At 35.4% G+C, this 15,101-nt stretch overlaps 2 protein-coding genes across 5 annotated transcripts; one reads left to right on the plus strand and one right to left on the minus strand.

Annotated features, from left to right (window-relative positions):
* The first annotated feature begins 1,092 nt into the window (after positions 1-1,092).
* On the plus strand, positions 1,093-10,296 carry LOC137816999 (pre-mRNA-splicing factor ATP-dependent RNA helicase DEAH7). Of its 4 annotated transcripts, none has more exons than XM_068620191.1 (19): positions 1,093-1,366; positions 2,154-2,206; positions 2,295-2,436; positions 2,580-2,783; positions 3,137-3,207; positions 3,385-3,601; positions 3,827-3,997; positions 4,105-4,253; positions 4,482-4,579; positions 4,929-5,037; positions 5,871-6,048; positions 6,144-6,373; positions 6,466-6,645; positions 7,042-7,113; positions 7,226-7,402; positions 7,614-7,675; positions 7,777-7,929; positions 8,009-9,737; positions 9,918-10,296. In XM_068620191.1, the coding sequence occupies exons 2-18, from the start codon at positions 2,201-2,203 to the stop codon at positions 9,606-9,608; spliced, it is 3,819 nt and encodes a 1,272-aa protein (XP_068476292.1). In that variant the 5' UTR covers positions 1,093-1,366; positions 2,154-2,200; the 3' UTR covers positions 9,609-9,737; positions 9,918-10,296. The 4 variants fall into 4 exon arrangements, with proteins under 4 accessions (XP_068476292.1, XP_068476293.1, XP_068476295.1 ...); XM_068620192.1 differs by having other exon boundaries at positions 1,120-1,366; positions 2,127-2,206; XM_068620194.1 differs by having other exon boundaries at positions 1,120-1,361.
* Positions 10,297-12,096: 1,800 nt separating this feature from the next.
* LOC137817000 (ETHYLENE INSENSITIVE 3-like 3 protein) lies at positions 12,097-15,011 on the minus strand (the record flags this gene model as incomplete). Its single annotated transcript, XM_068620195.1, is given in 3 exon segments — positions 12,097-12,391; positions 12,487-14,260; positions 14,909-15,011. Coding segments are annotated over 2 exon segments (1,779 nt in total). The 3' UTR covers positions 12,097-12,391; positions 12,487-12,516.
* Positions 15,012-15,101: the final 90 nt, after the last annotated feature.

The raw sequence follows: 15,101 nt of genomic DNA on the forward strand, positions 1-15,101 counted from the left end.
CAGATAAAAATTTCAAAAATAATTTTTCCCATTTTTATGTAAGGTTATTTTCGTCATTTAGGAAGGATATTTTTGTCATTTTCTAGAATTGATTGGGTGCACGTTGAAATTGATATGGTGAAGGGAGAAATTGCCTGTTTTTTCTGAGGCCGCTTCTTCTTGCACCTCCATACTTTTTTTCTCCCACCTCATAACTTTTTGTATTCTAAAAATGCGCTTTCTATATTAAAGTATAATTTATATTATGAATTATATAATTTGAAAGTTTCTTTTCTATATTATATAATCCAAAATTTAAATTATATAAAATTAAATTTTAGATTATGTAATATATTTTGAATTCGAGATTAGTTTATGTAATCCAAAAAAACTATATTTTTTAAAATTATTCTAAATTTTATAAATTGAGAGAATACTTATTCATAAAAAGTATAGTCCAAATAATTCAAAATGTTTCTAAAAAATGAAAAAACAGAAAGATTTTCAAATAAGTGATCAACCAATACAAGAAATTATGAGATAAAATAGATCAAGAAAAAAGAAAGAGGGTGAAAAAGTGGAATTTTAAAGATTAATTTATTTTCTAATTGAAAAAAAAAAGTATTTTCATATATTTAGTAAGTTGTAGGCTGCTGATCTGAAGGGTTTTGTGGACTCGGCAAAGTATATATATTCATTTTCGTTTCTATAACTAATTTAAAAAATTAAATATTATCTAAATATTATCTCTAATCATCCATATACTTAGTTAATAACGAAGATTTCCTATTAAAATGGGAATTTTTTTAATCATAAATAAACGTAAAATTTATAATAATATTTAAAAAATATGGATAAAAATAAATTATAATAGATTAAAGTATTAAATATAAGTTTAAATAATATATTTAAAAAATGTAATATACATAAATTTATAATAAAATATTACAATATAAAATTTATATGAATATAATATATGTATAGATATAATACTAATCAAATATTATTTCTTCCATAACTCAGTTATAAATATATGTATGAATACTATTATTTACACACATAATGTTACTATTATCTTGTTTATTATATATTATTATCTTTCATCTTTCATATATCATATATCATATATGTTTATTTTTTATAGGTTTATTATTTAATAACACATTTTTGCCCATTTTGCGTTTCTATCATCTTTCCTGAACCTGAACGTATAGATTATCCTGTAATCTTCCACAGATAAACCCTAATTTGTTTTCCGAAGCCAAATTGAGAAGAAAAAAATATCAGGTTACTCAAACACCTGGTTAGGGCTTGGATCTGCGCGTATTGAAGCAGGTTTCTCGCATCAAAGGCAAAGCAGAAGGAAAGGGGTTCGACTCGGTGTAAGGTTACCTCTGCTTTCTTTAAATTACGCTTAATCTCTGAATTTTTTTGGCTTCATTTTACTTTTTATGCTTCCTAGCCTTACAGAACAGTGTTAAATAAATGACAAACGGCTTCAGTTTCTGCAAATGATTAATTATTTATGTTCTGCTTAAACCCTGTATGACTTTACCATGGTTAGATGCAGGTTTAGACTACAGATAGATGAATTTTATTGAGTTTGCACTAACTTTTTAGAATATGAGTATGTTCAGTGTCACATGTAACACCTACAATGCAATTGGCTACTTAATCATGAATGTGGTGTGTGAATTGCAAGAGAGCCATTCCGTTTGTCTAAATTATTAATGAACAATACATTTAAAACTTAGAGTGGACGGAAACGTGGATAGCTGTTTCTATTTTTTCTTTGATATCATAAAGTTAGATTATGCTAGAAGAGAATTGTGCATAATTATGTACTTAAATAGCTATTTGGAAATGCCTTTAGTTGTTTTGCATTGTTTGTTTTGATTGTTTTATTGAAGCCCTTCATTTCTTTAATCGAGATTGTATAACTATTAACTATATCTAAAATAACATTTCTTTTACGCCTGGCACAATTTCTCAAGGAAGCATTGCCCTTCCATTCAATACTACCCTTACTGGATCATCGAGACACATCTTTGCATCTTTCATCTGTGTGATACTTTTAGACATGTGAAACACAACCTTAGGGATTAGGGTTTTGGGAGGTTCTTAATTTCAGTCCCATTTTAATACAGTGGTATTCTCGGTTATCTTCTTCGTAGACTTTGCTGTGTAGAGTTCGTGACGAAGACTTCTGTTACGTTATATCATGGAGGTCAGTATCGAATTCGTTTTATTGCTCTCATCTTACTAAACTGTTTCGAAATGTAGTTTAATCGGTTCTTGTTGTTGTTGGTGAATAGAAAGATAGAGCTTGTTCTGAAGTGGTTGACATAAACAAGACTACTACGACACTGGAACCAGAAAAACCTACCCGTGGTGGACTCTGTGTTTCTGGGAAGGATAGAGTGGTTTACGTGCCTCAAGAGAGAAAATCTCGTTTAGGTATTGTTTTTATATGCATTTTTGAATTAGGAGTCTATGTTTTTGTTCTATTGTTTATCTGTTTCTTATGTGTTATGTTTTACATTTTTTGGGTACTGAATGCTGATGCTGTACGATGTTTATCTTAATAAATTACTTAATAGGACTTGATGCCCTTGCCAGTGCAAAACGGGGAGGGACTCACTATGATGGGGGATTCAAGTTGCCAAAAGAAAGAACCATATCCATTGCTGCATCTGCAGAAGATGAAGATAAGTCTGAGTCGACTGTTGTTGAAGAGAGTGAACAGGGTGCGATTGTCAGCACACACAGACACACTAGGAGATACCGTGAAACTACACATGCAGGTACTTATATAATTAATTTCTCTTTGTATAGTTGTTTTCACCAGTTGATTTCCATTCAGGAGGTTTATGTGTATTCTTTAAAGTCATCTGATGGGTTATTTATGAGGGACAAAAAATTAACAAAATGGTGAATTCAAAGCTTGTTGGATATGTAAAGTGAGCCAGCAATGTAGTACAAATAATAGTTGTAAAGGAAATATCTTTATCTCTACATGTTTAATGTCTCGAAAATGATAATTTAAAGTTGTTTTTTAAGTAGGTTTTCTTTTGTATGTTGGGATTTAGTTATTAGTTTTTACTCAAGCAAAGCAAATAATAACCTCATAAGGTTCTGTGGGTTTTTGTCCACACAGGAAGTTCTGTGACCGAAGATCACTATGGTGATACCAGCAAGATTCGTTCAACTGAGCAAGTGGTCTCAAATGTAAGATTTTTTCTCTTTACCTTTTTTTTTCATTTCATATTTATTGGTCTTATTTTAATTGCTTTAGAAGAAAAGGAATGAGAAACACTTTTGCTTTAGATTCTTTATATTCAATAAAATTCTCATTATTTTGACACTTTGCTGCATATCTCTAATTTTGCTATATCAATTTTGAAGGTTCCTCCATCACCTTCAGGAGGATATGACAGGGAGGATAACAGGAATGAGAGGAGGCATTTCAGGGATGATTCAAGAACTGGTAGTGGAAGAGTGCGGCATCGTAACTACTACGAGAGTAAGGGAGGATCTTATTCAGAAAGGGATTCACATAGTAGGTATGACCGTGATAATGGTAGAAAGCGAAGCAGATATGAAGATTCCAGGAGAACACCTGGTACGCAAATACTATTTTTCTGTTTCCTCTAGGGTTTTTGGGATTAATCCAAGCACTGAAAGCAAGAAATATTGTTGACTTATCTGTACTTAGAATACTAAAATCCTTTTGCTTCCAATTATATTGAATTGGCATATAAGATACGCTATTTTACAATTAGTCTCAGTGCACTGGAAGACCTAGCTATTGTTTATGACTTAGGCGTTATCTATTTTGCACTTGCAGGCAGGTCTGACTGGGATGATGGCAGGTGGGATTGGGGTGAAAGTCCACGGAGGGACAGTGTCTCTAGTTCTAGACGTCATCAACCTTCACCATCCCCAATGTTTTTAGGTGCCTCACCGGATGCTCGATTAGTTTCACCATGGTTGGGGGGCAACACACCTCATTCATCCTGTATGTTATTTCAAATATGATAATTTTAATGTTTTTAATCCTTATAATTCAATTTTATGACGGCAGTCTATGAAGTAATATTTTTTATTTTGTTGAATTGAATGTAGTTAATTCATCTTCCCCCTGGGACCATGTTTCTCCATCTCCTATCCCAATACGTGCTTCTGGATATTCAGCCAAATCTTCTTCTGTTTCTAGACACAGTGGACGATCACATCAGCTGAATTTTTCATCTGAATCTTCAAATACGTTTCAGGTATATTTTGCATCTAATTTCTGACAGTTCCCTTGTGAATTTGATAATTCGTTATAGACTATGCTGAGCAACTAAAATAAATCTTTTAGCATATATATACACACATAAAGCAAAGTTCTGAATATCTTCGGGTTTTCTTCTTTCACACTAATTATTATGGATTACTTTTTAGTTTTAATATGCATGCTATGTCATCAACTTATATAATTGTGATTTTCATGTGTCCAGGATGAAGTGGCGGATAAGTCTGATTTGGGTGAAGACCACAAGTATGAGATTACTGAAAGCATGCGTTTGGAGATGGAATACGACGCTGACCGAGCATGGTATCTAAATATAGTTTGAAGAGTATTTTTTAGTTGATATTGTTTTAAATCACCGAATTTGAAAATTGTTGTGCTATCATTGATCAGAGTGCATAATAATGATACATTGGAATATTGTGATGGTTCCTTTTTTGTGCTTGTCTTTTACAATTAATGACTTAAATTGCTTGATTTTTTTCTTCTATGATATATAGATTCAAAAGGGGACTCATCATGCAAGTTTTACCTTAGTAGTGATGATACAGCTGAAGTTGTAGATGATTCTTTTTCACATCGCATTGTAGTTTTTAATTTGCAAAATCTATTTTTTCATTTTTTATAGTTTAATAATTATAATTATATCATGAAGGTATGACAGAGAGGAAGGTGGCACATTGTTTGATGGCGATAACTCATCACTTTTTCTTGGAGATGAAGCTTCCTTTCAGAAAAAAGAGGCTGAGTTGGCCAAGAGACTGGTAACTTTTAGAATTTCTTGACATGTTTAAACTAACTTTTCCTTGCTTGTATCGGCACAATTGTTAGTCATTTAGCTTCCTGCTACCAATTAAAATGTAAAGTACATAAACTCCAGTTACTGGCCATAAGAAGATCTGATAAAATGGAAAAGCTTGCATGTGATAAAGTTCTACATCTTATCATTTGAATATTGTAGTTTATAGATGGTTGCGTGGAAAATTTTATTCATTGTGATATTTTAATTTGGTTATGTTTACTTTAATCTCATCTAGCTAAAGATTGAAATCTTTGAAAGTTATTCTTCTGAGTAACATGATTTAGTTTGGATCAGTTATGTGTCTATGTTCACAAGGTTGTGGTTTGGTAAGCTAGATGATGGATATGTTTTATGTTGCAATCTACTATCTTGGGGATTTTGGGTGAATGACATTTGGGTTTACACTCTTGTTCAAGATAGTTATTCTAATATATAGAGAGAGGATTTTGATTGTTTTGAATATGCATCTTAAGTATATTGTACCCTATATTTTAAAAATTTATGTTTCACTATATCAGACTTGTAATGTATTTGATACATGTACTGTATCCAATATTCTCACCGTATTTGTGCATCAGAGAATAGCTATTCACACAACAATCGTCATCTGTGTTTTAGGGGCAGTGTTTGCAATGTGTTGTATGTATGTACTATGCACATATTTTCTTATTGTTCTGTATGGTGAAATATTCTTGATTTTGCTTATTTGAGAAGCGTTTAATGTGTTGGTGCATGCTGTTTAGGGCAAGTTGTATGGGTTTTGTTATCTTATAAGTGTTTTTGTCAATAATGCAGGTTAGAAGAGATGGGACCAAGATGTCCCTTGCACAGAGCAAGAAGTTGTCCCAGCTGACAGCTGATAATGCTCAATGGGAGGATAGGCAACTGCTGAGATCTGGAGCTGTTAGAGGTACAGAGATTCAGACTGAATTCGATGATGAGGAAGAGCACAGAGTTATTCTTCTTGTTCATGGTAAATATTCATCCGGTCAACTTTGGTGTTTTAATTTATTTTTGCGTGGTATTACTCCATTTTTTTACTAATTACTCTCTCCCTGTTGGCCACAGATACAAAGCCTCCTTTCCTTGATGGCAGAGTTGTTTTCACTAAGCAGGCTGAACCAATTATGCCATTAAAAGATCCAACATCTGACATGGCTATAATATCTCGTAAAGGGTCTACCCTGGTTAGAGAAATCCATGAGAAGCAGAGTATGAACAAGTCTCGCCAACGCTTTTGGGAGCTTGCAGGCTCAAAGCTTGGTGATATCTTGGGCGTTGAGAAAACAGCAGAGCAGGTATTCTTCTGGGAATCTGGAGTAATTGTGTCCTTTGCTTTCTCTTTTCATGTTTGAAGACTTCATCTTATTTAAAATTTTGCAAATGTTAGATTGATGCAGACACTGCTGAAGTGGGTGAAGATGGGGAAATTGATTTTAAGGAGGAGGCTAAGTTTTCACAGCATTTGAAGAAGGGGGGAGAAGCCGTGAGTGACTTTGCTAAGTCAAAAACCATTGCAGAGCAAAGACAATATCTGCCTATTTTTTCAGTGAGAGAAGATTTATTACAGGTTGACCTTTTTTCTTGGTTATGCATGTGTCAATTATTGATAGGTTCGTTTTTGGTCAAAATTTTAGGAACCTACATTCAATCTTTTGGATTATGTAATTAATGATCACAATCAATCACAGTCTAAAGGTTCAAAGTTAGGACATGGATATCTTTGTCATTATAGTTCTATTCATCTTTATATCATGTGGAAGGGGACTAGGATTGAACATGTTAACTCAATATTTATCATCATATGATTTTGATATAGCATAACCAAGTCCCTTTTCCTTCTGTCCTCCTCTTACGGTTTTGCATTTTGTAATTTTTCACATGTCCCTTTTCCATTTGGAGTTTTTGTTTCTCTCAGTGTTGTTTCTTAAATGTTGTAATATTTCTCTTGATATACAATGTGTAGGTGGTTCGTGAAAATCAGGTGGTGGTGGTGGTTGGAGAAACTGGTTCAGGAAAGACAACACAATTAACACAGGTTTTATAGTCTTTTTATTTTCTATGCCAATATCTTGTATTTGTTAATTAATGTTTATCCATCAAGAACAGAATCCCAGATAGACATCTTAACATTTGATTTTTCTGAATAGTATCTGCATGAGGATGGTTATACTATAGGTGGTATAGTGGGTTGCACCCAACCAAGACGTGTGGCAGCTATGAGTGTTGCCAAGAGAGTTAGTGAAGAGATGGATACAGAGTTGGGTGATAAAGTTGGCTATGCAATACGTTTTGAAGATGTGACTGGGCCAAGTACCATTATAAAGGTGAACCCAACTTGTATTTGTTAGAAATAATTATTGTGCTTCATGTTACAATGATATCGTGTAGCTTCTTTTCATTGTACTTTCTTTAATTGACATAAGGTATCTACACTCTGTATCATGATGTGGCCATATACTGTAACTATGTTGATAGTGGACACATTAATCATAAACTGTGTGATATGCTCTAAACTTCTGCTTTTAAATTTTACAGTACATGACTGATGGTGTACTTCTACGTGAAACACTAAAAGATTCTGATCTAGACAAGTACCGGTATGGAAACATTAACAAATCTTGCCCCCTGCTTTCACACCTTACTGTTTGTTTGCAATAAAAAACAATGTTATCAACCATCTTGTTTGGAACTGTTTCAGGGTTATTGTCATGGATGAAGCCCATGAAAGATCATTAAACACTGATGTTCTTTTTGGAATATTGAAGAAAGTTGTAGCTCAACGTCGTGATTTCAAGCTGATCGTTACATCTGCAACTCTGAATGCACAGAAATTTTCAAATTTTTTTGGAAGGTAAATTTCACTTGTTATCTTGCATTGTTTCTTGTTATTGATTTTTGTTATATTCAACCTAATTGTGGCATTCTTGCAGTGTACCGATTTATAACATTCCTGGGCGAACATTTCCTGTTAATATATTATGGAGTAAAACTCCAGTTGAAGATTATGTTGAAGGTGCAGTGAAGCAGGCTATGACTATTCATATAACCAGTCCTCCTGGTGACATCCTTATCTTCATGACTGGCCAGGATGAGATTGAGGCAGCTTGTTATGCCCTTGCAGAGAGAATGGAGCAGATGATGTCGTCTTCAAATAAAGTTGTTCCAAAACTCTTGATTCTTCCCATATACTCTCAGCTTCCTGCCGATTTACAAGCTAAGATATTTCAGAAAGCTGAAGATGGAGCCCGAAAATGCATTGTAGCCACTAATATTGCTGAGACATCATTAACTGTTGATGGTATCTTCTATGTGATAGACTCAGGCTATGGTAAAATGAAGGTGTATAACCCTAGGATGGGCATGGATGCTCTCCAGGTCTTCCCTGTTAGCCGTGCTGCTGCTGACCAGCGTGCTGGTCGAGCTGGTAGAACTGGCCCTGGTACATGCTATAGGTTGTATACTGAGAGTGCTTACTTAAATGAAATGCTGCCCAGTCCTGTTCCAGAGATTCAGAGGACTAACCTTGGTAATGTGGTCTTGTTGCTAAAATCTCTGAAAGTTGAAAATCTACTTGATTTTGATTTCATGGATCCACCTCCGCAAGATAATATTCTCAATTCGATGTACCAATTGTGGGTGCTGGGTGCGCTTAACAATGTGGGGGGATTAACTGAGCTTGGGTGGAAAATGGTTGAATTTCCGCTTGACCCTCCACTTGCCAAGATGCTTTTGACGGGTGATCTGTTAGGGTGTCTTGAGGAGGTTTTGACAATTGTTTCCATGCTTTCTGTGCCATCTGTTTTCTTCAGACCCAAGGATCGGGCAGAGGAGAGTGATGCCGCGCGGGAAAGATTTTTTGTGCCAGAGTCTGATCATTTAACCCTGTACAACGTTTATCAGCAATGGAAACAGCATGATTACAGAGGTGATTGGTGCAATGATCATTACTTGCATGTCAAAGGTTTAAGAAAAGCTAGAGAGGTGAGATCCCAGTTGCTTGACATCCTCAAGACTTTAAAGATCCCCTTAACCTCATGTTGGCCTGATACAGACATTGTCAGAAAAGCAATTTGTTCTGCATATTTTCACAATGCAGCAAGGTTAAAGGGTGTGGGAGAGTATGTTAACTGCCGGAATGGGATGCCGTGTCATCTTCATCCCAGTAGTGCTCTCTATGGTATGGGCTGCAATCCTGAGTATGTGGTTTATCACGAGTTAATCCTGACCACGAAGGAGTACATGCAGTGTGCCACGGCAGTGGAGCCCCAGTGGCTGGCTGAGTTGGGACCCATGTTTTTCTCTGTTAAGGATTCTGATACATCATTACTGGAGCATAAGAAGAAACAGAAACAAGAGAAAACAGCCATGGAGGAGGAGATGGAGAACTTGAAGAAGGTACAGGCAGAGGTTGAGAGAGAAAGGAAACAGAAGGAGAAGGAAAAGACAGCTAAGCGTCAGCAGCAAATCTCCATGCCAGGATTACAAAAGGGTTCTTCCACATTCTTGAGACCAAAGAAGTTTGGTTTGTAAATTATGTTGATGTTGATAATACTGAAATATCGGCAGACTGAGAAAGAGAAGGCTGAATTCTGATTATAACGAGATGAAAGAAATATCGGCAGCCTAAGAGAGGGCTGCAGGTTTATTGGATAGCGGCAGGTACTTAACTGTCTTAAATTAAAGTATAATTAGAGGGTCCCTAGACTTGTTTAAATATTTTATATGCTGGTTTAAATGATTTCTTTCGTGCACCCTTCATAGCATGTTCTGTAAAAATAATATTTTCAGCCATGATTGGAAAACAAGACGGTTTCTATACCATTACCTGTTTTGTTTCAGTTGAGGTTGAGGACAATCTGTAAGAGATGTAGCTGATAAATTTCTTTTGAGATTAGCGCAGGACTGCCAGGACGCACTGTATTTATATCATGGAAAACAATATTCGAAATACTGATGTATTAGTGTTGGTAATAGCATTGCGCTCTTGGAACATTGTCACATCCAAATCCAATGCAAGTTTGTAGGGTTCGAAAATGCAAAAAAGCATAAATTGTCCATAGTAAACAACTCATTATGTACTGATGTATTGATGTTGTATTTTATTCATTGTAAGCTCCTGTTTAACTCCTTTGCATATTGTTCCGTGCAATGAGAATTAAGTTTTAACTTGTACGTTATGGGGAAAAAAATACAATGCTCTTTTGTTTTACCCATTTTACATGCAGAGTATATATGCATATATCAATTAATACTATTTGTGTTACCTCTGTTTTTGTGTTTTTCTCAATATCAGGAAAAGGAAAAGGAGGTGAAAATGATGTGTACTTAGAAGTTTTGTTTTGTTATTGTCTATATTTATTGAGTAGGGACTTTGGGGTATTCAATGTGTTTTTTAAGAGTTTCTGCACAAAGTAAAGAATTATTTTCATCCCCTTTTTGACTGCAGTGTTTAACAATGCGAAGAAATACCTCGAATAAACGATGAATTAAGGTGGTCACATGGTCTAATAAACAAATGAAAAGTTAGTTTTCGTTAATTTTTAGTATAATCGTTAAGCAATTGAGCTTCTGCAAATTTTTAGTATAATCGTTAAGCAATTGAGTTTCTGCAGCCACGGAAAAGCTTTACCCATTCATCACTGTTTATGATCTACGTGGCTCGGACACGTCTCTTAAATGATGTTAAATGGTGTATTCGTATCGGATACACGTATTAGACACTGATATTTGTAAGACATTCGTAGGATATATATTGTAAGAATTCGTATGATATATATTAGTGAAGTATCTAATTTAAAAAATATTTGTTAAAATCAGTTATATATATATATATAAATCTTTATTATCAATTTATATAATTTATAATTATATAATATATAAATTCGTATGCCGTATCTTATATTTTAGAGATTATATTTATCTTAGTCCGTAGTATCTATGCTATGATTTTACACAACTTATAATTTGTCAAAGTAATTTTTTTTACCGTATGATAATAATGATTTATATAATTAATAAATGTTTTATTAGTTATTTGGACCGCACATACATACAGATTATCATTATGTGGTCAATATAAAAAAAATGGCTTCCAGTCAAATGAACAAAAATTTCCGTGTCAGTCAATTCATCAAACGAATTAAAAGCAGAAACGATGAAAAATCAAATATCCATTTATCACATTCAACGCAAAGATCAAAGGAAACCTTTGAAAATTGTTAAAAGGTAATACGGGTTTAATAGTGATAACCATATTCGTAAAGAAAAAGAGAAAATATAATATAAATGGTCTGAAAGTTGAAAACAGATTATAATTACAAATGAAAGCACAGCATAGGCTTGTTTCTTTAAAGAAAAACTGGTAAATTTTAGCTTTATACTGATACAGACTTCAAATTTTATCCTTTTCCCACACTTTTTGTCAACAAGTGTAAGAGGTGGAACGTAGTTTAGAATTGAGATGTGATCGTAGAGAAACAAAAATCTTATATGATGTGTCCGAGGAAGAGGAAGATCCCATAACAGTGATATTATGTTAAAACAATTTTTGAAGGGGTTTAGGATGTAGTTTAGGGGAAGGAAGGAACCAAGAAAAATAGAGTGAAAATGATATTAAAACATCATGACAGTGCTCCTTACGTTATCCGGCACCGAATTATTGATTCCATAGTGTGTAGTTGAGCACTAAGCCCAAGTGAGTCTTATCACAATGTCTCTGACCTTTTCATTTTAATAATGTAGAGATACCCCTCTTTTATATTCCTAATATGGACAACTGCACAATTGTTGATTTGTTGGAAAACCCACCATTTAGATCCTCAAATTCACTGTATCAGATCCTAATCCTTTCATAACTTTTATCAGTATATGATATATGATATGTCAAACTTTTCACCCATAGGAAAAGATCACTTTCCCTCCTAGGGAAACATGTTAATGGTATGCAAAGGGGGATGTTGGAAACAAGCACATGTGATTGCACTTTTATGTAACCTGCACAAGCATAGGACAGAGCATGGAAACAAGGATAATTTATTAAATTTGGAGGCAACCCTATTCTAAAAATACTAGCTAAACATTCATATGTGCAGTTCAGTGAATACAACAATTGATAATTTTACATGCAACCCCAAAACATGTTTATTGTTATGGAAATGGGCTAACCAATGCAGGACTTCATGCTTCAGTTCTTCTAATACTGTGCGTGCCTATAGCCTGTCAGTTAAAAAATTGAACCTCAAACTCCATAGACACTAATACCAATCTGGAACCTTCACCCAGATAAGCAACAGGTACTGGAATTTTTGTTATTCCTGGAAAAGGATGGATAAAATACAGTACAGAAGTCATGGATCATGATATGCAATTTTGATACAGCATTATACAAGAGAAGAAGAAGAGCACTTACTGTCTCTGCTGAGCTAGCAGTTTCAATAAATTATGCTCCAAAGTACTGTATCATTTCATCGTCACCCAAGAAATCATCTAAATGGAATGGACTGTTAAGTCCTCCAAAATCTAATGACATGCTACTAAGCGGTGATCCAAAGAAAGAGTGATCAATAGGTCTATCAAGCTCATTCTGAAATGCATCTTTACCAAAATATTGCAAATCTCCTCCAGTAATTTCATCCCCTTTCATATGCACAGCTTGTGCATGAACTGCATCAATATCTGGCCTTGCTTCACTGCTGTTCCCAGGATGTAGCTGCTGCCTATAATGACCAGGCTCATGCCCTGCTGCTGGATTATAAAGATTATAAGTGGTTTCATGATGCATGTCAGGGTTTTGCAACTCAGGATACTGTATTGGCCTTCCACTCGTATAAATACTTTCCGAGGAAATTAAGTTGTTTGTATGCAAATAAGAGTAATGATCAAACTCGGGTGCCAGCAGTTGCGTAGGCACCTCAAGCTCCTTTTCCAGTGGCCTTGCAGCAGAATCTGTCTCATTGGACTGTTCATTTCCATGGATCTGGATTCGAACTGCTTGTGCTTCTGTCTGGTTAATATTGAGTCCTTTGCCTCTTGGCTCAACATGTAAAATTTCATTGTCAGATTGTGCTGGTGGTTTGTCAACAGCCCTTGAATTCAAACGAGGTTTTTTCGGCCTGGGTCGCTTAGGTTGATCTTTATCTTGGACAGACTTCGTAACCCTGTGCAAGTTATCTGATGGTTCGGTATCCATACTCTGAATTCTCCGATCCGCTTTAGACGAAACAGAACCAATGCCATCATCAGTACCATCAACATCATAGTTGCTTGCACTACTAGCAGCTTGCTTATTCTCAGCAGGAACACCAGGTAGCATTCCAGTTATTCCAGATGTACCGTTGTCACTACTAGGCTGCCTAATGAGAGCTTCTTCTCGGCTTAATACCGCCAACCAAATTGCACTTTCCTTTGCTGTCATCTTGTCCTGCAAACATTTTGACTGGCGGACATGCCTCCTTATCTTTGCAATATTAGGCGACATGTGCTTTATAACAGCAGTAAGCACCCCCACTTTCCACATCTTCTTCAAATCATGCGGCTTCTTATAAGGAGGACTCTGACCATGAGGTAAATTCAACTGTGACCACCAATCTTCATTACCAGTTGGCCACCAAGGTGGGGGTACACCCTTTTCCAATGGATACTTCCTCTGGGGAGGATCACAATGTTGCATCAAAGAAGACAAGAGTGATCCAAGTGTTGCATCTTGCAGGTCTTGGAGAATGCTCTGCGAGTTGCCATTTCGGCTGTTATCGGCCTCACTCATGGCAAGACACTCAGCTTCATACTTGGCTATAGCTGCAGGGCCATTCTTATCAAACTTTACCTTCTCCTTCCACCAAGCTCTAATGTTATCCGAGGAACCACTAACTGGCTTTCCCTTCTCAGGAATGATCCCATACACAAATCCACGAGCTTTGCAGACTTCCATAAGCTTCAGCATATACTTCAGAATCCCATCCTGTGCTCTGGACATTTTCTTCCTACGAGCTTGATCACTGGACTGCCTTGGCTTTTGCTTCTCTGCAGCTTGCTGAATCGCCAGCTTCTGTCTTTCCTTTAGCCTTTTGAGTTTGATTCGATCCTTCCACATCCGCCGTTCCAGTTCCTCTGCTTCAATCTCTTCATCACTGACATCTTTCTCTGCTATATTGGGGCATCTAATATCATCAACTTCCAGATCCGAACTGCAGTTCAACACATGACCATTAGCAAGAAGATTCTTCATTATACAACAAAATCTCTTGGATTGGTTAAAAGGGTACAGATTTGAACTTCAAAAGTTTAGGCTAACTTGGTCACTAATCACCAGACACATAAAACTAAACTTCAATGTCCTAAACGACCACTGGAACATTCAAAGCACAATAAAAAATGCAACCTTTTCGATTGTTTGTACCAGGATTCATTCACTAATTAATAATCACTGATCAAAATCGCATCCTCATTGCTTCTCCCTCAAACCAGACATATTTCCATTACAATTAAACATTAAAGTGCCCAATAATCTCCCAACCATTTCCAAAACACGGATTCTTCAGTAAAATCGTTGTACAGTAGTTAACAACTTAACACAGCGTATCAGATTGAAAATTTCACAACCAGTATGAAATCCCCATAGGACGAATCCCAAAATTCAAAAGTTATGATGGACAACAGCCCATAGAAATTCAAAGACGAAGGCTATTATAAAAAACCATATTCATAGCATTCACAAGTTATAAACAGCAAAAAATATCTAAAAAGACTATGCAAAGAGAAAATACGAAACTTTATTGCAGAAGAACATGCCACTAAATCAAAGTTCTGGAAATAAAAAAACATAATAGACACACCAGACATCAGGTCCAATTTCTTCCATGTCGGCCATCTATATCTCATAAAGATTTGAACTTTCGGATTCGTTTCCTTCTGGGTACCCTTTTTTTTTTTCTCTCTCTGTTATTGGTGAATTGAGCGAAGATGATAAGAACCCAAAAAGGTTTTAGCTTTTGTGACCAATTATGGTTGAAAATTGGATGGTGGGTT

The sequence above is a fragment of the Phaseolus vulgaris genome, unplaced genomic scaffold (genome assembly GCF_000499845.2).
Source record: "Phaseolus vulgaris cultivar G19833 unplaced genomic scaffold, P. vulgaris v2.0 scaffold_15, whole genome shotgun sequence".
Taxonomy (NCBI): Eukaryota; Viridiplantae; Streptophyta; class Magnoliopsida; order Fabales; family Fabaceae; genus Phaseolus; species Phaseolus vulgaris.

Excerpts from the sequence above, each read along its gene's own strand:
- LOC137816999 (XM_068620191.1), top strand. Across the intron at positions 3,602-3,826 it reads AGATTCCAGGAGAACACCTG|GCAGGTCTGACTGGGATGAT; the intron begins GTACGCAAATAC and ends TTGCACTTGCAG. Across the intron at positions 6,049-6,143 it reads AGTTATTCTTCTTGTTCATG|ATACAAAGCCTCCTTTCCTT; the intron begins GTAAATATTCAT and ends TGTTGGCCACAG.